The sequence below is a fragment of the Calonectris borealis genome, chromosome 1 (genome assembly GCF_964195595.1).
Source record: "Calonectris borealis chromosome 1, bCalBor7.hap1.2, whole genome shotgun sequence".
NCBI classification, from domain to species: Eukaryota; Metazoa; Chordata; class Aves; order Procellariiformes; family Procellariidae; genus Calonectris; species Calonectris borealis.
In genome coordinates this window covers 156,122,755-156,145,709 of record NC_134312.1, presented here as the reverse complement: position 1 = coordinate 156,145,709, position 22,955 = coordinate 156,122,755, and the positions used below count along the sequence as shown (strand labels likewise).

General features: G+C 42.2%; 1 protein-coding gene across 1 annotated transcript in view; it reads right to left on the bottom strand.

The window, feature by feature from the left end:
* The window catches only part of NALF1 (NALCN channel auxiliary factor 1), a 490,322-nt gene extending 484,810 nt beyond the window's left edge, over positions 1 to 5,512 (bottom strand). Inside the window, exon 1 of the mRNA XM_075139279.1 lies at positions 4,035 to 5,512. Within this exon, the coding sequence (XP_074995380.1) occupies positions 4,035 to 4,853 (819 nt within the window). The 5' untranslated portion in view covers positions 4,854 to 5,512. The remainder of the gene's footprint in view (positions 1 to 4,034) is intronic.
* Between the last annotated feature and the right edge of the window lie 17,443 nt (positions 5,513 to 22,955).

Genomic DNA, 22,955 nt, shown 5'->3' with positions numbered 1-22,955 from the left:
CAAGCCAATACAGTTCTCTGTTAAATGTTTGAATACAGTCCTGTGTCACGCTGCATAGAAAAATTATATTCTGGAAACCAAGAAACTATAGATATTACCAAGAACAATCTCTGTAAATATAAACACTATTTTATAATGTTCAAAAGCAAATTTCATAAATTTAAAAAAAAAAATCTAAATTAGATTTCAAACAGAAAACCAGAAATGTAGATCCAGATTCTCAGTTACTCTGTTACTTTAGTGATTTCATAAAGCTACAGCAATTTATTTATGTCACCTTATTGAATATGTAATAGATTCAAATATTTGTCTTGCTTATATTTATTGTTTAGCCATTACTGATATGTGACTATCAGGACAAGAAAACAATATATAAAGACATCAGACTTCAAGGATATGTTTTAAGAAATAAGTTGAAGATGGATTTATAGTGAGATAACACTGATATCCAGAACTTCTAAACAACATACAAAGTCTACCGACATCCATTATGTATGTTCATTGATATTATCAAAAATAAATGCCGATTTTCCAAATGTTCTAAAATTCAAAATTCTCAGCATTTTCTACAAAATTTTCAAAAATCCCAATGCAACTCAATAAGAAGTTTAATAGTAAGACCTTAATTACAGGACAGCATTCTTTTCAAAAAAAAGACTGAGTATATAATATATATATTAAAACCGAAACCAAAACTCACCATGTAGAATAGCTAAATGTGAACCGATAACCCAAACAACTCCTGACTGCAAACTTCTGCAATACAAAGCAATTTATTTAAAATATTCTTCAGAGACCAGGAGACATGTAGTGGAACACAGAATATTTTGAAAGTAAAGTTCATTTTTTTACAGTTTCAGATAAAGGAATGAAAATATAAAGTCTGAGGTTTAGACTTATACATCAAAAGTATTTTGATATGTACTATTTGTTATAACCAGTAGTACTTTCTTGAAAAGCATAACTTGCTGGACTGAGAAACCCCCATGATTTTCACTCTTTACTGTGAGAACTGACTGTGTTGAGGGTGCGGGATGGAGAGTTGGGGAAGGGGGAAGTAATACCCGGTTACAAGTTTTAGATTGATTGTTATTCAGTGTAAATTTTATTGATTTTGTCATCAGCTATAATTGGTCAACTAGATGAAAAGTTCTCTTTTTCTGTGAATGAAACAGCCCTCCCAGAATACTAAAGGTGTCTTAAAAGATTATTTAACAAGTCTTTCATTGTATTAAGTGCTTGCATACATGATTATTGAGCAAAGTCAGTATTTTTAGCATTTTGTTTAAAAGAAAATAAAAAGCAGCTGACCACATAAACCAATCAAATGGTGTGTATCTAAAACGCATAATTAGATGTCAAGTTATTTTCTATTCTGATTCTTAAGCTATGCATTATCTAGATGTTCAAAGCTCAAAAAAATTAATATTTACTTACACAAAAAAGCTACTTCCTGAGTGAGTTTTATAAGTGAAATAGATATAAAACACCAGAAAGCCCAGCAAAATATTGCAATGGTCACACAGTATTCACCACGAGTTTCTAAGTTTCACCTGTACACACTTCAGGGTAGACGGCGTACAAGCACATCAATGCACACGGCCATCAGACCGCTGGACCTGCTAAAGGCTTGGCTTTCTCAGCCACCAGCACGAATCAAAAGGCTCCAGGGGGACCCAGAAGCACCAAGTCAGGGCGCAAGTGGAAGAGAGCGGCTTCTCCCCAGCGCGGCCGCGGGCTGCCTGCCCCGCCTCTGCAGCACCTTGGACAGCAACTTCACCGCCACCGGCCGCCCGCCCGCCCGCCGCCCGCCCCGCCCCGCCCCCGCCCCGCCCCGCCCAGCCCCGCCCAGCCCCGCCCAGCCGGCCTGCACCGCCCGCCAGCTTCCCCGGAAAGCGAACGAAAACACTAGCGTTGCACCCTTGGTTTGCTTGTTGAATTATTTTTTTTTCCTTTTCCCTGCTGGAATATCCTTCATTTTTGACACAGACTGGTTGGCCAAATTCTCAAAACAGAGAGCAATACCGTCTGGCACTCAGAACCAGAGAACTGCAGGTCATTGGCACTGCATTTGTCTAGTTCATTTATATGTTTCACGCAATCATTTTAATGTCAACAACTTTTTCCCCATCATTAGACAAGTATTTCTCCTTATTCAACCTCCAAAGGGGAAATGGATAGACAGTGTACATTTGCTATTCTATCCATTTTCAACACTTTTTACACCATGATATACTGTAAAGCAACTGCACACTTTGTGGTGAAGTTCAGTCAAACTAAACTGTGATGCAAAAAAATCACTTTAAGCAAGTAGATGTTGATCATTTGGCAGCACAGAGCAGTAGGTCAATTTCGAGTTAAAGAGTTACTGAAATGGCAAAGATGTCCTTACAGCAGTAGACATCTATTTACATTTGATATGCTTTTTACTTATCCAATTTATGCTTTTTACTTAGCCAATTCACTCCGGAAATAAAATACATTTACATTATTGGTAACTGAGTACATAACATCTATACAATAAGTGTGTACATACACAGTTTATAACCTAGAAACAGTGGAGTCAAAATTACTGATGCGACTACTTTACTTTTGTCAAGTTTAACAAGAAAAAATAAATACAGCAACTTTCCTACTTTATCCAATTAGATAACAGGATATTTCAGCTTCTGGAAGGACAGTGGATTGATTTTTGTGGCAAAGATATGTGCAAATTACACTAACTTATTGGTGAATGGGATTCTTTAGGCATGGACTGTTACCATGAGATGATCTCAGAAGGCCCTGCTGAAGTCACAAAGCACGGAGGTACTGCTAGGCCTTCTGCTCAGAGCGGTGATTTGTACACACTGTTGTGTTCCACGGCTAAAGCAGGATTTGGTTCAGACTGGTTAATGTAGTGCTACAGTAGCCGAGATAATCCAGTTCAGGGCAGAAACCATTCACCTGGCCCGGCTCTCAACAAATACCCAAACAAACAGGGGAAAAAAGCATGCAATTAGTTATTTTAGGCGCCAAGGACAACACTTTCTTCTGCCCTTTCCTGTCTTGAGATCTAGGCCAACTGATCTTGTGCAAAAGTAGAGAGAAGACAACAACTACACACAGCCAAACTGGGACCCTGCCTTCTAACAAAGGAAAAGAAAACCCTCTGGATCTCTTCGAGCGGTCCCCGGCGGCACCAAAGTAAACCGCCGCGGCTTATGGAGATGCTGCCACCGTCACTTCCCAACCACGGGCCACCGCGGTGCCCGTTGACATCCACCCTCGTCCTCCAGCTTTTCCTAGCTCCACAGATTTGGGCAGAGCGCCCGGAGGCACGGTCCCGATCCCCGCTCCCGAGGTGGCCGGGAGCCTCCCCGCTCCGCCGCCCCGCTCACCGCCGCGGCCCCCGCCCGCAGCCCCCGGGGCCAAGCGCCCGACGGAACCCACCCGGAGCCGCCGGTGCGCGCCCCCGGCCGCCGCGGGGGGACGAGACGCCCGTCCTCCGGGCACCGCGGCCACCCGCCGTCCCAGCCCCGGCCCCGCCGCGCCTCTCGCCGGCTTGGCCGCGGGCCTGCAAGCTCCGGCCCCGGCCCGCCCCGGAGGGCCCGCCGGCAGGGCAGCGCCGTCGGGCGGCCCCGGCCCCGGCTGCTGTCCCGGGCCCCGCTCGTCGGCGTGCAGCCCCTGTCGCTGCCTGCCGCCAAGCCGCCGCATCCCAGCCCGCTGGAAGGCGGCAGCCGATCAGGAGCCAATCGCATATTCATGAGGAGGGGGAAATCCAGCGCCGCACTCTCGGAGGACGGCGGATCGCTTCTTTTTTCTTTTTCTTTCCCGACCTGCCCCCTCTCTCTGCCTCCCTTTTAGCGACGCGCTAACGCGGGGGGCTCCCCGCCGACATCCTCCGCAGCTCCGGCTGCACCCTAAAACCCACGGCCGCCGGCGCCAAGAGCAGAGACCGGAGCAGCCAAAACAAGGACCGCGGCAGCCACAACAGCCGAGGGAGGCACGCCAGCCCGCCAGCCGCGGACGGGAAACACAGCAGGGGCTCCTACCTTACAATCCTCAGGACACGATTTCACCGAGTACTCATCCGACTGTAAATATTTCTGGAGCATAACCTCAAACTCTTCGTATTTCTCCTGAGCGTGCTGGTCGTAGCGCTGGTAAGCCTGGACGCACTGGCTGCAGGAGCCTCCCCCCCTCAGCACCACATCCAGACTGCAGTTCAAAGTGTCCGGATTGGACAACCCGGCGAACAACTCCCAAAGTGTGTAGGAATTACAAAAGGAAAGGTAAAAATCCGTCAGGTCCCAGCCGGACGCCGGGCTCTGCCCCGCGCCCCGCGGCCGCCCCGGCCCCCCCCGCCGCCGGCACACCGCCTCCGCGTCCCCCACGCTGAAGCACTGCCCGGACGAGGAGCTCGGGGGGGGGCACGTCTCCAGGGGCCTGGCGGTGGAATTCCCCAGGAAAGCAGACTTGCCGTGCCGGGGCTCGGTGCCGTTGGTGCGGCTGCCGCGGCTGCCGCCGCCGCTGCTGCCGGGGGAGGGCGGGAGGGAGGGCGAGGGGGGGGCGAGGAGCCGGGGCGCGGGGGGCGCCGGCTCCCCCATGCCCGCCAGCAGCTCCGGCTCCGCGGGCTCCGGCTTCTCGGGCGGCGGCTGCTCCTTCTCTCCGGTCCCCGTGAATTTGGCCTCGGCGCAGAACCACAAGTGATCAGAGAGCAGGACTGTGAAAAACAAGAGCGATGCCAGGGACAGTCGCCATTTCTGAGCCCTCTCTGAATCCGTGAAGGGTTTTTCGTTCTCCCGGGGTGCGAACCAGATTTTTAAGCCGTCATCATACTGCCGACTGCACATCCAAGCACCCCTGGTCATATTTTGGGAACGCACAGCCCTGGCCGACTCCACCGTGAGGGCTCCCTTGCCAGTGTCACCACAATATGCATTGACTTAAAAGATTGGGGGGATTTTCTTGCCTGCCTTCCCTTCACTCGCTCGCTCGCTCGCTCGCTCTTCCACTCTCCCCCTCTCTCTCTTTTTCTCCCTCTTCTTTCTTTCTTTCTTCTTTTTCTTCCTCTGAGATATTGTTGGGTTTCGCCGGTGGCTCTGCCTTGGTCTCACCACACGAAGCAGCCCCAGTCCATCCAACGCGGAGTGCCGTGGAGAAGATAAGAGCAATAACGCAGAGAGAGGAGGAGGGAGAGGAGATGGTGGTGGTAGTGGTGATAGTTGGTGGTGGCGGGGCTGCGCGGCTGGTCCTTTCCCCCTCTCACCCAGGCATGGTCAGATCGCAGCTCCCCATCTCCCTCCCGAGAAAAGCCCGCTGCCCCCGGACAGCTGCATGCCGCGTCCCCCGCTGCCGACGGACGGCTCCGGGAGGGCTCCTCGCCTCCTCTTCCTCCCTGCCGCCGCCGCTGCTCCTCTTCCTCAGCCCCGAGCCGCGGCACAGATGCCTGCACCGCTGTCTCCGTCTCCTCTTTCTCCTCTCCCCCCTCCGCTCTAACTGGAGAGACGCTGCTGCAGGGCTCCCGGAGCGCTGCCGAGGATGCTGAAGAGGAGGAGGAGGAAGAGGAAGAGGAGGAGGAGGCTGCCGGGGCCGCCGCCGCTGCTGGTGACAATGGGCTGCGGCTGCCGCCGCTGCTGCCGCCGGGCGCGGTGTCCCCGGGCGCACGGGGCGGAACTGCCTGGCTGGGGGCCCCCGATGGGCACAGGCATCTTGGGCCCCTGGGCTAAGTTGCCGCCATCTTCGTCCTGGAGAAACACTTTTTTGGGGGGAGCTCTGCCTTTTGCGTCATCTCCTCCCGCGCCGAGATCTCTCTATCCTGGCGCATTGGCAGCAGCAGCAACTCTGCCTCCTCCTGCCTGAGGAGGAGGAGGTGGTGGGAGAGGCACTGGGGACCACATGGCCCCTCCAAAGGGCTTCCTCGGTGCAACTCCTTCTACTCGTCTCACCAAAGGGACTGCTCGGTACCACCCTCCAGCCCTCTCTCCTTCAGGGTCTCCTTCCCTTTGTGGCCCTGAAACACCATGTCCACGCAGGATGGTGGCTGGAGAGGTCTGTCGCCGTGTCTGTCCTTGTCATAGCAAATCACAAATGGCATATGAAACTCCAGGCGCTGGATCCTGGCAGGTTTTGGCCCCACAGCAAAATGCCTGAACACAGCTGCCTGTCTTTCAGTCAGTGAGCTGGAAAGCATAACGCCCATAAAACCCACACGGTTCCCCCAAGAGAGGTTTTGCAAAACCCTGGTCCAGCACATGAGCTGGGTAAACACTGCCAGTCTTTATGTTTCACCTTTTAGGTGTCACCGCCTGGAGAGAGAGACAGAGAGAGCAGGCTTAACTCTCCAGCTAGGGTGATGCATCACTGATGATCTCCACTCAGACCCACAGCAGAGGTCCCACCAGCTTCTGGCCCCAACCATCAGAGGCTCTTGCTTAAATAAACATACTGTTTGGTCACTCCTAAGTTATCTTCATCTCGCTTGCTGGTGCACCTTAATGTAACAGCAACAGAAAAACTTGGATCTCACACAAGATAAGAGAAGATGCCAGCTAGAGGTTGAACATTATCAGATGAAGACCTGGAGTTAAAAGGTCTTCCTCTTGAGACGTCAGGTATGCTATCTGGCCATAGCCTAACCAAGACGTATATTTTATCTTCTCCATTGGACTGGGGGAAGGTTTAGAGGCCATACCTTTCCTTGTTCCGGAGGCTTTCTCCATCCTGGGGTAAAGGACCATTTAGAACTGCTAATGGCCCTTGAACAAGGTGCACAATGTACCCCAAAAGGTGGCTTTTCCCCATTATTTGCTTAAAGAAAGCTTTATTCCTTAACAGACATGTCCATGGTCTATAACTGATACAGATCGCTGACAGCTCTTTAATTCAGCTTCAAAAGGTGTAGTGGGAAAAAAATCTGAAACTAAACCACATCAGAGGAGGACAAAACTTGTACCATTTCTGACTGCAGCTGTTGTTAGCTGAAGTGTGAGCTTACCAAGGAATGTGCTGGAATTTCCATCACTTTGAGCAATAAATCAAGGCTGGATGTCTTTCAAAAGGAGATGGTATACCTCAAACAGAAGATGCACACCCGAGGGAGGAATTGCTGAGTGAGGTTCTATGCCCTGTGTTATGCTGGGGGTCAAAGCGCATTATCATAATGGTCTCATCTGGCCTTAAAAGATCTATGAGTCAAATTCTACACTGAGCAGAAGTTATCTGTGGATTTTATTTTGACAGATTATTTGAAGACACAGAAATAAGTGCTAATATTATAAGAAAAATCAGAATGCATCTTTGCAATTCTCAGTCAATCAGCTCACACCATCTGCTAATGGTACATTATTAATTTTGGTCTTGGAGCTTTGACTGCAGTGATTTGACATACTGGGCCCTGTACTGTATCTGCATTTTTGTAATGCTTTCTGTTCTGGGACAAGACCATGACCGAGATTTTAAAAGGGAATCAGAACAGTTTAACTTAATTTAACATGTGGTGTCATTTATTTAATTACATTTTGCTTGCTTGGTTATGTATTTTGTGGTGGAATAGAAGGACTGAAACAGAAATACAGGACAAAAAAAAAAAACAACTGGGATAAGCAACAGATTCCTGACATCAGGTCTGATATTTTCAGAATGTGCTCTATTAAGATAAGTGGCATTGGCTGCATAATTATTCTCTATTTGACAGCCAAACTCGAGGTGAAGAAAGTCGGTTTTGGAGTCCCCACCTGGCAAAGAGGCTTGATTTATTTATTTTTTTTTTTTTAATGTTGTTTTCCCATTGTCCTGTTGGGAAAATGAGAGGGTAATAGGCAATTTTGCAATCCATGGGGAAATTAGAAATCTCCATAGTGGAATGTTAAGAGTTGGTAATGAAAAAATGCTGGTATCCAGACCTCATCTGAAACTTAATATAAGAATAAATTCCTAAGGCTGTGCTTCTCTGTTTACACTTGTCTAGGATCAAAGCAAATAAAGTCAATCTGCTAGGATTTTTTATATATATACTTGGCTTCTCAAAAAAATCCATTTTCACGTCATGCAATATTTGCACACATTTCCCAACTTTTGTCTGGAAAAATAGAGTGAGAGTTCTTTTTCAACACCTAGCTATAAACTATAAGAAGACATTCAGCATTCCTGAAATGGAGCGCATCCTTGCTTTTCCAGTGACAGTTTTCTGTAACAGAGAATGTGTCAGGCAGAACTGTTGTTTCGCCTGTTATGTTTCCCCCAAAGCCCCATTCCCTCTCCACCTAGCACGGTGAATAACTTACGTTAGTTGCAGCAGCTGGTTCCCGATGGATCTGAACAGATGCAGTTCAGTTCTCTGGTGCCCCTTAGTGTTAGGTCTTGGAGCTCAAGGGAAAAAAATAAGGCTATAAAATAATATCTGAAAATCAAGAAGCTGATTGCATACTGAGGGGGAAAGAATCTGAAGTATATACTGTAGCTGCTTTCTCTCAAAGCTCCTTCAAAATTTTGTTATCATAAATCGGATCTAAATAACAGAATTTTATTTAACTAGGTTAATGAATTATATGAACGTGAAGAAAAGGGACAAACTTTCCTCAAAAATATCATTACAGAAGTATGTTCCCATATTCATCATTCATCCTAAATAACTCCAGTGGCGCAAAATACTGGCTTCACTTTGAAATTACACTTTTTATTGGGAATATTTATTACTTGTGTTCCAAAGCTTGGCAAGTGTGAGGAACTCATGGAAGTCTGTCTCTCTAGCTGGTGGAGTCACCAGATGTTTCACAGATGGATCTCCTTAAAGTCATGTAGTTCAGTGTCAGCTCTGCCATACAGTGCTTCGATCAATACAATCAGAGCTGACATTCTTTGATTCCTTGACTCATAATATGTGAGATAGCTAATTTATCGAGCACTGAGGACAAAGTCTAACAGAATGAGCATGCGCAACATTCAAGAGACTTGAAGCTATTGCTTAGCCTACATGCCATGTGTTTTTTTTGTGAAAGTACTTTAGCTTACAAGCAGAAATAATTCTTGACATAACATGTTAATGGTAATAAACACTCATCGGAATAGAAGGCTTTACTGTTTCAGAGTAAATGTTCTTAAATATTTGCCTAATATCATGCATACAGTAATTTCCTGCATTAGTCTCTTGCTTTTCTTTGATTTTTTTGATACAAAATTGTAAGGTCTGAAGAGCTGTATATAGGTCTTTCAGATTATTTTAACAGGTTTGAGAGCCGTGTCTTGTCTTTGCAATGTATATTCTTTATATAAGAAAAAACGTGTTTTCTAACTGCTAAGCAGCACTTCTTTTTGTAAAATCTTGCAGCAGGGTATTTTTAAAATAGTAGATTTCATTTTAATTTTGGGTTGACTGGTTCTACTCATAGGAGCAACTGTTGCAACAATTATTAACAGAAATACTCAGTTAAACCCTTGCATTGGAGTGTCATCCAACACTTTTAATACCAAGCAAACATTATCAGGCCCTTTACTAGTTCCTTTTATATTATTTTTTTTGTAAGTTAAACAAATTGTGTTCAAAAGGAATATCTATACATTCTTTGTAGGCAAAATGATATGTCAAGTACGTGCTTTAGCACCCTCAGAGTTGTGTAATTTTTGTTTTATTTTGACTTCTTACAATAAATTGTGGATATTATTTTATCCATTACTTGGGAAGGGAGTCAGAGATTTCATTATCTGAGTCTATTTGCTAAGAATAATATCCATGATGGTTGTGAGGCACAAGCAAGTTAAGAACACTGAAGAATTCATTTTATTTCCCATCAAATTCCTAATGTTTAGTTTCCCATTCAGTATTTTTCAGAAAGCTGAATTATTGTGAGAAAGCTTCAGGCATCTGGGCCTGATTGCCCAAAGCAATGGGAAATTTATGTTAATGTTAGCAGGGACTGAAGCTACTAATCCCTGTTCGAACAGCTCTAATTCAGATGTTAAGATCCTTGCACTCTCCTTTGTTCCCACTTTCCACTTTACCTTCAGTTTTGTCCCTTTGGCTTGATTTTTTTTTAAGCCTTTCTTACAAATTTAGAGGATTAATTATCACCCAGTAAGTTATAAAAGTTTGTCAGACTGGATTTTAAAAGGCTGTGCAGTACAAACTTGGAAGATACTAATGTCATTAAGTTGATTGAATTACCTTGCGGATGTTTGCTCTGTATCCTATAAGACTTCTTGCTAGAGAATGAGAACATGTTTTTGTTTGTTGACATTTTCAGACATGGAACAATGAACAGATAACATGGGATCTGGAAGTCCGATAATTTCTCTCTAAAAATTGTAGGTCATCTTTATCATGACATCTTTATAATGAGAGCTCAGTCATAATATTACATCCAGCTGGTATATTTGGGCATGAGCTGAAATGAACTGAGGCTATTCTTCATTAACTGAAGCCATCAAACAAGTGAAATATAACTCTTGCACATAACTGCAGCAGGAAGAAGATAATATAAATGTCTCGTGCGAATTAGCCTAGGCCTATTAGAGTAAGGTCTGATCCAAAGCATGCTGAGATTGGGAAAGATTGCTATGGGTTTTTAAACCAGGCTTGTAGAAAGGAAATAGACAGAAGAATAAAGATTCCCCTCGTATGGGCATGGAAGAAAAAGGATTGAAAGAACCGCCAAAAGGTAGATTACAGCTTTCAAAATAGTTTTTCCTCTTTTCCCTGCCTTACTAATTGTATTAATTTGCTGTCTTCTAATAAATGTTATAGCCTGATTATGTTTTTATAGACATCAAAGACATCGTTTTGTCTTTCCTCCTTGGTTGCCTTATAGATATCCCAGCCCTTCTTTGTGTCAAAATACACCTCATAGGAAAGAGATAATACTTGTTTTTTCTCAGAAATACTCTTTTATAATATTTTTCTAAAATAAAATTTTAAAATGTGAGTACTATGTAAAAAGTCTTAAGTTTTGGTTGATCAGCCACATAATTTTCATTTGCTTTCTCTCACCTTCACGCAAAGAAAAAAAAAGTACTTTTAGATATAACCTCACTGTTTAATTCATAGTCCGATTTTCTATTTAAGCATATTACTGTAGAATATTTTTGATGAGCTTAAGTTACAATGCCTACATTAGGTAGATTTTCTTTGTGATGTACTGATATGATGCTGCTATTCCAGAATTCACACTAACTTGTATTTGTAGCCCCGTTTCCACCCGTATCTGTAGTATGAAGAATGTGGCAAAGAGAGAAAGAATTAATTTAGAAAGAACATATGTTACCAAGTAAACTTCTCCCTGCTTATTATCCCACTTTTTATTCCACTTTCTTGGAAAATATGCCATCCTAGAAAACTCTTTTGAGACTGATCATATGCAAGTTTGGTAATATCTTTATGTTTCGAGTACTCATGGCTGCAGCGTGACTTTTAAATGCATTTGACAGTGTGGGCATGCAGGAGAGAAATCTAGCAGACTCTTCCCTGAGGTTGCTACATGTGGGGGTTTCTTCTTTTGACCAGAATAAATACTCCTATTAATAAAACATACCTAATTATGTATAGTTCTGACATAGAGCTTGATCATAGGCTGAAAAATTAACATTGTAATATATATATCTTCAAAAATGTAAACAATTTTCTGGAACTTTTTGTCTCATCTAACCTTAGCTATCTAGACTTAAGCATCCAGTCAAAGCTTATCCTTTCATCACCTTGCTAATAAAAAGATACAGCTACCTCCAGAGCACAGCTTATTCCATCCTTAAACAGGTGTCTAAGTCGGGCACTTTTGTATGGCAAGTCATCTTCTGCCATCTTTTTCCACTGATTATGGAAGAAATCTCCCTGATTAACTTTAAATTGTTGCCTATCAAACCTAGTTTTAACTCTCTAAAACATAAACAATAATTTTAAGTTAATCAGCCAGGTTCCTGGCTTTGTCTTTCTGTCCTACAAAAGATTCTCCTTGAAGAAACTGTAAACAAGTGTGGAAGCACGTATTTGAGACATTTTTACATTTCCTTTCATTCCAACTTCATTCTGTTGTTTACAAGAAAAGCAGACATGAATGAACCATACATTAACGCTCCGTATTTTTTGACCCGCGAGGTATCTTTTTCCGCTGAACTGTAATATCCTGCCTTCTGCCAAGTGGCTGCAATGCCATCTGCCAGCGAGGGAGAGAGAAGGTGGTTTTTTTCTCTCTGCCTCCCCTGCCTTCCAGGGTATTCCTGTGAAGAAGGCATGTGACTCAAGTTGTAGGATGACTCAAGCTCTTGTGGTCTTCTTGGAGTCGACCCACAATCAATTTAATGTGTCTGACCTGAAGGCAAATGTCTCCTTCTGTCTGCGACATCACCAGCAATTCTCTAAAGGCTTTGGCTTCGGTTCCATATGCATTGTGAGAGATTTAGAGAACTGAGTGCAGGCTGCAAGTAAAGAGCTCCTGAGATTTTGTTCTGTTTCCACTCTTTAGATGGGGCATGGTTCTGGCAAAGCATTCATTCCCTCTTCCTCAGCATCTCTATTTATAAACAGGGGAGACTGGGAGAATTAGCTAATGTCTGCAAAGTGCTGTTCTAAATAACAAAAATAATGAATTCACCTCTTGATGGGCTACTATATAGGTCAGCATATCGTGTTATTTCTTATCTCATTTAGCTCCTAAGGACTGAGTATTTATTATTGTTTTGAATCAGGTTGCTCCCCCTTTCTAAGTGGCATACGTGCCCTTGTGAATAAGCAAATAAAGATTTTCTACAAAAGGGATGTCAGATCATTCTCAATCTTAGAGTAAATGAACAGTATTGCTTTTCTAATTTTCCAGTAAAATACATTACTTGATATTTGGTGATACATTACATTTTCATTACATTACATTGCTGGGAAAGCAGAGCTTTATTTTCATGTTTTTTTCTTGGGGGGGGGAAGACAGAGAAAGGAAATATAGTTATACTGGGTACTTTAGTCTCCTAATTAGCTTCGCCGGGTCTTAAATTTAACTCTTACATTCTGTTGAAGTTCATTTTTCTTCTCTTTCCTTTCAACTTGTTCTCCTTTTTGCTTCTGGAGACAGCTCCTGATGGCCAGCTGTGGCTGTGTAATACTCACTTCCTCCCCTAGCACCAAAGCAAATACAGCTTCCAGCCCATTACCTAGCATATTCAGAGTCTTGCTAGGAGTGGGCAGACAGACTCTGCCTCTAAGTGCCACCATTATGGCTATAATTTGCTTGAAGCTGCAAATACGGCTGGCCCAGGGCCAGTGGAAGTGCACTGTGTGTTGCTGAGTTGGCCGCGTGCTCTCAGAGTTCACAGGCCATCATTTCATACGGTGTTGGCCGGCTCTGCTACATATGGGCTTCATGAAAAAATAAGAGATTAAACACTTCAGAAGGGCAATGATCTTCAGCTTCTTTCTGGTATTTCTCTAAAAAAATTAGTGCAATTTCACTCTGTCATTACTTTTTTTTACTTTTCTTATAATTACTTGTAAGAGAGAACTCCTTGAAAGCCTGAATTACAGACCAGAATCCCTTTTAGTACAGAAAGAAAAATGCAAAACAAAGGGGGAGTCACCGCTGTACTTTAGATACCTAACTTAACACTGACAGAGGGAATTCACTAAAGCAAGTTAGTTAATTTCTCTGAAGTCCTTTCTTAGTCAGTGTAGAGAGATAGGTTCCTTTGTAGGGAAGAGTTTTAATTAGACCCCTTCTCAGCATCACCCCGCAGAAGAACCTCTTTCTCTCTTCTCTGTCCGCTGAGCCTCAGGAGGGAGGTGGTTTAGTCTGGCACCTAAAGCAAGGTTTAAGACTACTCTCCAGAGTCTCTGACGTGCAGGGCACATCAGTTAAAATCACAAGAAGATGTAATAGGTGGTTAATAGACACACAGGATCAGGAAGGGTGAGAGTGTTATGGCAGTAAAGACATAGTTAAGGAGTAACCAGTAGGGAGCCCGTAATTCATACTGACATTATTGAAACTTGGAGACACCCTTCTGAAATGGAAAACTGTTGTTTTTCTTTTTCCCTGTTTTTTAATTAAAATAAATGTTTCTGGCTTCCTTATTTATCAACTGCTGTGAAAGCTGTGCTCTTTTTTCTATCTGAACTGTCTGCAGTGACTAGCTTGAATAAAAAGGACAGACTTGGGGGTTCAAAACAGTGAAACTTGTGTGGCTCATAAAAGGTGTTAGGGCAGACCAAATTAAACAATGCTTTGGCCTTCAGGTTTTAAGTTTACCAGTAGAGTGAATATACTCCTGTCTTAAGGTATTTTAAAAGCAAAACCAACATAGCTAGGTTAAGAAGTGGCACAAAGAAAGGACAAGAATAGTGGAGAATTTCTTTTCCTTTACATATACAATGATATGGAGAACTTAAAGTTCTTGATGGAGAAATTTCATCCAGAAATGTGGAGTTAGGACTTGAAAATTTCATAATTTTTGGTAGCCTTCTGGCAGAAACTTGATTTCTTAATTGCAATTTATCTACGCTTCGGATGATGAAGCTACAGCTGAATAAATGAGTACTCCAAAAATGATGGCATATTTTTATATTAGTCATTTCAACAAAGTTAATCAGATGTTAAAAGTTAACCAGATGTTTAGACAGTGTGTAGGTGACTGAAATGTTTATGGTATTCTACTGAGGCACAAAACCAAAGTCTATGTACTTTACATAACTTCAGTTTAGAGGCTTTGCCATATTTTCTAGGCAACTTTCTCAGTCTTTAGGTGCTGTAACAGTACAAACATATACACTGGTTATTCTTGGGGGAAGCAGGAGTTATTTTGCAGTAGCTAATTTTAGCCCAATGAAGACTTTTCTCCTACTTGCCAAGAAAAAAAAGGGAAAGGCTATTTCAGGGTGATTCAGAGCATGTAAGTTTAGCTCTCCAGTGCCAAAATAATTTTGGATATGAAAATTAAAGCTTTTAGTTTCACAGATGCTTTTGAAAATGCTGCTCCTAGTTTAATATACAAAAGTGTACATGCGCAACTTTTTTTCCGGAAGAACCACTGCAAACGAGAACCTAATGAAAAGCTATTTTTTAGGCATTAACTGTGTCTATTAGTAATTTTGCATTATGAAGGATGAAAAATATATGTTCACCATAAGCACATACAGACATCTTTTCTTGGGAAGAGATGGGAAAGGTAATCTGCTCTTGACTATGAGCAAATGTCACAGCTTATGCCACTCATCTACCTGTAGTTATTGATACCATGAATTACAAAACTTTTGAGCCATTGAAAAGCAAAAAGCACAAATCTAAGGTGAATTTAGGAATTTCCTTGTCTTCCACACTGTAACCATTCCAGGCTACCTTCACAGCAGAGGATCTAGATTTGCCCATCTTCTGCTTTGAGTGTTTGATGAAGGAGCTTTAACTTTTGAAAATATTTCCACAGATGCTATGCATATATTGTCCAAACATACTTAATTTTAGGCAGTAAGAAAAGCAAGGGAATGTAAAACCATCCTAGGGTTCACAGTAGATTTTCTCATGTGGAGTTAAGCTTCCTCAGTTGTTCCCAACTTAGTAGTTCTTCGGTTCCTAAATTAATCAATGCTTGTGCACCAAGGAGGGGCACAAGCATTCTGTATGCAGCAAGAAGCGGTTCTAATGTTACAACAAGCAAACATACAGTACAATTTTAATACATAAACCTATGAAAAAATGTAAAGGAGAAATAAGGTGTTGTAGATATGAACTTGGATACTCTATTACTTTCCCTCAATGGAGCTATAAGAATTTCTGAAGTAGTCTCTCTGTTCTCAATCTGAACATGGAAGAGTTATTCAGAGTGGATAACACAGAGACAGTTTGGTCCTTATTAATAATTCAAACAATTGCATTTTCAATTATGCTCTTAATTACAAAACAAACTAAAGAACATTAATTTTGAAAGAACTGCATAATTCTTGGATGTATTTCTGTACAAATGTTTTGGCGAGGCATCTGCCCAGATAAATATTTCTCAAAGCTTTCCCTTAAATCTAAGCTGGCCAGGTAGGCAGAGTACGAGCTTTGATATTAATTAAAACTATCTGCATTAATTTACAAAAAGCTAATTCCTCTACCTGTATAAAGCCTGAATTTCTTGTTATGTTTTCCATTCCCTTAAATAAGCTAAATGTATTTCTGCCTCTTTCTTTTTAATCTATTGTTCTCCTAGAAAATACATATATTTAGAAAGATTAATCAGAAATACAGTGCTCAAGTCCCTATCATATTACCTACACCTGTTGGCATATGCCCATTGTAATTTTTTCTGCAGATTTATATCATCTGAGTATCAGACTCAAGTCTTAAACTACTGATGGACATTTTTCAGAAAGCTGCAAAATACAGGTAAAAAAGGTATGAAGAACAATCATTCCATAAATAAGTTTGCCATGATGTTTGGGTTTTCTTTTTATAAATCCATTTGTCTTTTGCTCTGCTAGCATGGACAAAGTGTGTGGCTATGAAGGTTATAAGTTAGATTTGGGGAAATTAATAGTGGAGATTACTAGAATATATTTTAAAAAGTAGAGACAGTTCACTGAAATGCCAACATATTTTTATTATTATGTTTTTATTATGTAATAATATAAGTGAGTGACAAAACTGATGAGTAAGAAATGGGATGAAAATTGTGCTTATTGGGACTACAGCTGCCATTGGAATATCTTCATAATTACTGTGCTGGACACCACAGTGCATCTTAAAAATAGTAATAATAACAAATAAAAAAGGTTTCATGTGAGGCTTTCTCTGATGGCAATGCTAGTTTAATATCATCCCATCATTTCTCCCTCCAGATGCTTTTTCCTGTCCCCTCATTTGGTTCATTGGTCTGTCCCTCTGGGCCAATGCAACCACTATTCAGCAAACTAGACTAGTGAAATGATGATGGTAACCCAATTCATTTCAGCAGCACAGTTTATTGCCTCGTTCAACAACAAGTTGGTGCAACTAAGTGCAACACAAGGCAAACTACAACACAGTGACAGTAACTTATTTAAACAGCTTTGTTGCTGAGGAATTGTACTTTCAAACTTCCCCTGAGAAAGAGAGAGAGTTTCTTTGCGAAAAACTGAAATGAGAGTTTGTTTCAAGTATCATTTAACAAATATGCATGAAGGGCCCTCAGTTTTCAAACCTAGTAACATGTAACGAAAAGACTATGTTTGTTTTAAATGAAGATCTGAGAATACGCAATTAGTGCAGAAGTGTGTCCTGGTTTCGGCTGGGATAGAGTTAATTTTCTTCCTAGTAGCTGGTATAGTGCTGTGGTTTGGATTTAGTATGAGAATAATGTTAGTATGAGAACTGATGTTTTAGTTGTGGCTAAGTAATATTTATGTAGTCAAGGACTTTTCAGCTTCCCATGCTTAGCCAGGTGCACAAGAAGCTGGGAGGGAGCATAGTCAGGACAGCTAACCCAACTGACCAATGGGGTATTCCATACCATATGACATCATGGTCAGCATATAACACTGGGGAAGAAGGAAGGGGGACGTTCGGAGTGATGGCGTTTGTCTTCCCAAGTCACCGTTATGCATGATGGAGCCCTGCTTTCCTGGAGATGGCTGAACACCTGCCTGCCGATGGGAAGTAGTGAATGAATTCCTTGTTTTGCTTTGCTTGCATGCGCGGCTTTTGCTTTACCTATTAAACTGTCTTTATCTCAATCCACGAGTTTTCTCACTTTTACCCTTCTGATTCTCTCCCCCATCCCACCGGGGGAAAGTGAAAGGCTACTTCAAGTGGGAGAACTTATAAGGACATAAGATGAGGTGGAAAACTAAATTCTGGGGTTTTTTTGCTTCCTGAAAAATTTGGAACAAGATTTTGGATTCTTTGGCTTACTTCCAAATAATTCTTTTAAGCAATTTGTTTATTTTGTAGAAATAATACTTTGGTTTACAGTTCCAGTAAGTAGCCTGATTAATTCACTGCACTGGACCCTATTGGCTAGTTTTCTCTCCTATTATCACCCCATCTTTACTGTTTTTGCCAATATTCTGCTATACCTGAGTAAATATATATTGCAAAACAAAGCCAATTATTAATTGGAATTCTTAAATAACTGCTTTCTATGAGTTCATGCCCCCTTCCTAGAAATTTTTAACTAACTTGGTTTCTAGCATAAACATTCACAGGAAATGAATGATGAAATAGGAAATACAGAGAAGCATTAGTTGGAAGGGCTTTCTAACCCAGGAAGAAAAGCCACATCCTGTGTCTTGTCTGAACAAACATGTTTTGACAGTATAAAATTTCTGAATAAGCTATCAAATGTGGAAAGCAGTTATTAAATAAATATGAACAACAAACATTTTGAGAGCCCATGATCTGTTCAAAAAATCTCTCTCAGACATGAAAAACAAATCAAGTAAATAGTGTGCTATTATTCATGCAGACCTAATTATACATTAGCACTTTGTTAGGGATTTTCCAGCTGTCCTGTCTGGTTTTGCTACTTCTGTATAAATTCACCTTTTTCCTCCTTGCTGATGCAAATACATGTCTTATGTCATCCCCACTCCCCCGCCCCTTTTCTCTTTCTAAAGACAGACTATAATAGCATTGCTGCTTGAATAACAGGGCACTTTCATTATGTGCTCATAAAGATGGTTTGCCAGACTTTTTGTGTGAGCTGAACCATTGAAATGCTCTGTAAGGATTCTGGGTAGAACGCCTTGCAGTACTCTAATTTAAGGAGTACAAATTACTGAACAAAGTCCATATCAGTCAGGAGTAGTTGCAATCACTGTGTTAACAGCTCCTTTTTTCACTTCTCTTAACCAAGAACCACCGTAAGAGATTACCTGTTTTGGAAAACATCTTTGAAATGATGCGTGCATTCCGCTTACTCCTTCCAAGAATTCACTAGCCCTGTTACTATAATTGTCTCTGCTTGGACTATGAGTACTAACTACACAATGTACATGTTTCACTAATTCTGTGCTAAGAATATGAAAGCTTGTTCTCTACCCATCCTTCCTATTACATTCATAGTCTCCCAAAACAGAGTATCCTTGTCCCAACTGCTAATCAGCTGGCACAGTGATCTCACAAAATGTATTCCACAAGACTTACATGCTGTCCTTTGGCCCATGCATGGCAGACAAGTTTTACCCACATGCACCACAAGTAAGCAGTCTGTGCTGCGTCTATGTGCAGAGTGCACACATCACCTTGCACACAATACCTGTCCCCCAGCATGGAGATTTGACACCCCAGAGACAGTGCCCCACTGGTGGGATACGTGGGGCAGCAAACAGGATGATCAGTAGTGGGTGCAGAACATCCATGTTCCACAGTCATTTTCTGCAGGGAGTTTTGGCCATCCTCTAAGTTCATTCAAGTGGAGCAATGAGTTGCCATCACCTTCTGAACCTTTGCTGCCTCTGACTATCCAAAGTGTTCTCTGGAAGTCATTACGGCCAGCACTGTTAGCTATGTTAGTGAATCCCACGACACCAGATACCTTAACATACTCTGCTCTCCACAGGTGAGGCAAAAGAGCAAACCTTGGTTAAAGATATTGGCCTGTGTGTGGTCCTTGTTCCATTCTTCATCATGGCAGATGTTACCTACTCATTACAGTTGTGAGTTCTGAAGTTACTTCAGGACAATCACAGATTCTGCTCACTTCAGTCCTGATAGATCTTGGAGAATTGTGCATGCAGCCACCTGACTGAAGAAAGGTTAGTCTTGAGAGAGACGTTGGACAACATGGTCCTTAAAGCTAACTGGATTGTCAACTCTTGCTCTACTTGATGCCCAAGGATGCTTACAAGCCATTCTGACAAGAGGCACCATAGCTGGACAAGATCCTTCAGCTCTTGTTTGTCCATCCCAGAAGTGAGTGACAGGGGGGTGGAAATGTGCATGTAGCCATCTGAGCAGGGTATAGGTTCACCAAAGGTCTCAAGAGCAACTGGAGAAGCAATGCAATGAGGCCTTTCAGTCTTCTCCCAACAGCTGTCAAAAAGTGGATCTGACTCCTCTTCCTCTCCCACACTTCTCTCACTGGCAATCATTGCCAGTTCCTGGCTTCTCCACTGGTCTTCTTTCCATGGTCTTTTCTTCAGAGAGCTGTCCTGCTGCATCCTTCCCAACCCCTCCTCTTTCCCTAAGAGATACAGAGTCATGGCCTGCTTGCCTCTGTTCCCTTGATCATTGCTCTTTATCCGCAACATTTCTGTGTTTCTCTGCTTTCCTCCACATTTTACACAGACAGAAATAATAATTTCTATCCTTCCCCTGCCAGAGGTGCTTAACATGCAGGGCACTGTCATGACCCAGACTCTTGGTTATTCTCTCTGTTTTCCTTCCATCGATAACCCTATGTCTTTGATCTCTGTATCTGGACCACCTCTACCAAAGGCTTTAACACAAATCTGAACTATGTATAAACTTTGCTTTAAAAAAAATCAATATTTGGGAAGAGGAAAAAGCATGCAAGAAAACCATCCAGACTGGAAAATCAATAAAAAGGAATATGAGGGGCAATGTATGGTGTCTTTCAGCTCAGTCAAGGCAAATGGTCTGCGGGTGACACCAGCACTGTGGTAGGCACCTGCTTGAGGGGAGTCACTGAGGATGTACCTCTGGCACCCTTCCCAGTGAAGTGAGGCCCTCTTTGAGGTGAGGCCCTCTTTGAGGTGCAAGAATGCTCAGGAGCAGAATCTAATATACCATGAAGGTGCTCCCTTTCTTCCTCTGACCTTCAGTTGATGGCTTGAGCCACTCCACTCGCTGCCATGATCACCTTCTTAAAGAGGAAAACAGTCCAGAGAGTCCCGTGGGTCACTTCATATGGGCTGCAGCTCTCCCTTTAAGCTGTTTGACTGGAGCCATTTCCAGCCCTTTCAGACCAGCCTCTAGAGTAACCCTGTGGTTGTGCTAAGATCATGAGATGGGGTCACACAACATGTATGAGGGGAGAGGGTGGACACAGAGAATAGGTCGTGGCAGCAGCAATACTCTCCAGGTGGAGATGAACTCAGGAAATCCTGACTGTTTTTTCTAGGTGCACTTCTTCTAGGAGCACATGGAAGAAATGTGTTGCTGTCTAGCTGCGATGCACAGTGCCGTTTTTAAGGATGGTGCCATGTCCTCAACCAGGTGGAGTGCTCAGCTGGATTATTTGCTGCCATGTTTGGGTGCTGCCAAGGCCAGTCTTATTCAGGAGACCTGTGCACAGGAAAACAACATTAACTGTGATCTCAGCACGTGTGGGTGGTGATGTGGGGTGTAGCTGCTGAGATGCAGAGTGACTACCTGGCAGCTGCTGTTTTCTTGACTTCAGTTGGCAGGCCATCCATTGAGGAGACTCCCTTCCCTCCTTCAGGTACAGTGTCTATCATTGTGTTTGCTGCCTGCTGTCGTCAGACATTGTACTAGTCTCCTGAGCTGAACCCAGAACACTGTCCCCTTTCCTCCACTCCTTTCCAGCAAGTATAGAAAACAAATGATCACTCCCCACTGCTTCTCCTGGGCTCCTCAGCTCAAGCCCAGGTGGAGGGTACTTATAACAGCTATACCAAATTCTGCCAGGTCAGTGGTTATGACTGTGGGCCCTGACATATGCAACTTTCACGTTTTTTTCAAACATCTTGCCAATCAAGACCAATGTTTTGCAGCTTATCTGAGAGGTCTTTGCTATTCTTCTTACCCTCCTCAAACAGGTGCTGTTTTCTTTTGGAACTGCTGACACTAGTACAAGACAATGTATTCTAGATGAAATTGCAGCACTGACTTGTATCAGGGAATTATAATATTCTCTACCTTATTCATTGTTTCTTTGCTTATGCAACCTACCATCTTGATTATTTTTGACCACAGATGCACACTGAGTTGTCTGCAGTGATAACCTGGTACATTTCTCATTTTGATGCACTTAAGTTTCAATCCTGTGAAGTATTTGAGTAATTTAATTTATTTATTTATTTATTTCACATCCAAGGTGCATTATTTTGCATTTGAGTTACATTAAATAGCAATTTAATATTGCTAATTAAAAAATATAAATTTTCTATCTTGTTCAAGTAGGTAATTTATGTCCTCAGTATTTATTGCAATTTTTTTGGTCCTGACTGTCCTATATAAATTTACCACTTTGGTTAAACATAAGGAAAGCTTGAAGGTCAGCACCAACAATGAAAAGAATGTGTGACTCCTACTGTAAAATGGTGTGTTGGTGAAAATAAAGACAAGAATATCCAAACACTTGCTACAGCTGTGCTTACACACAAAGAGAATTGATCACTTCATGCAACCTAGAGTAGATGAACAAGTACTTATGACCACCTGGAATTTAAGATTGAAGATTCAATAACCCCATAGCAGGTATGTTTATTAGCATCTCGCAAGACACAGGAAACTGATACTCAATTGTTTTCAATTAGTTTATAGTCTCCTAACCTGACTGGAGACTTTTCTTGTACCCATCACCAGAACCTGGGCATTTTGGGAGGAGAAAATTGGCTAACATTCAGAATGCTAAAAATATATATGTGAAGATATATAAAACCCATATTAAAGAGCATCCATCTGACTCAGCTGAGTTTATTTTACAAAGCCTATTTAATTTCATTCCAGTGACTGTTCACCCAAAACATACGAAAAGACTCGTTCTTCCTTTATATTGTTCTGAACATTCAGAACAGTTACTTCCTCTATGAACTCTTAATTCCTGAGCACTGCTTGAAGGGTGGGATGGACACATGATTTACAAACATAGAAGGAAGGAAGAAAGGTCATTTCCATGAAGGGCTTTACCTCTGCACAATCCTAGTAGAGGGTAAGTTTCTACCCTTTCTATGGAATCAGTCCCCCCCTTTTTTTTCTTTTTTTTTTTTAAATCTTGTCTTTCCTCATTATTTAAGCTCTGCAAATACAATCTCTTCAGGATTTATGATGTATTTTTTTTTAATTGATTTTTTCCAGTGATGCCTAACTCTATCACAGAAAATATTTTTTTAAAGCGAG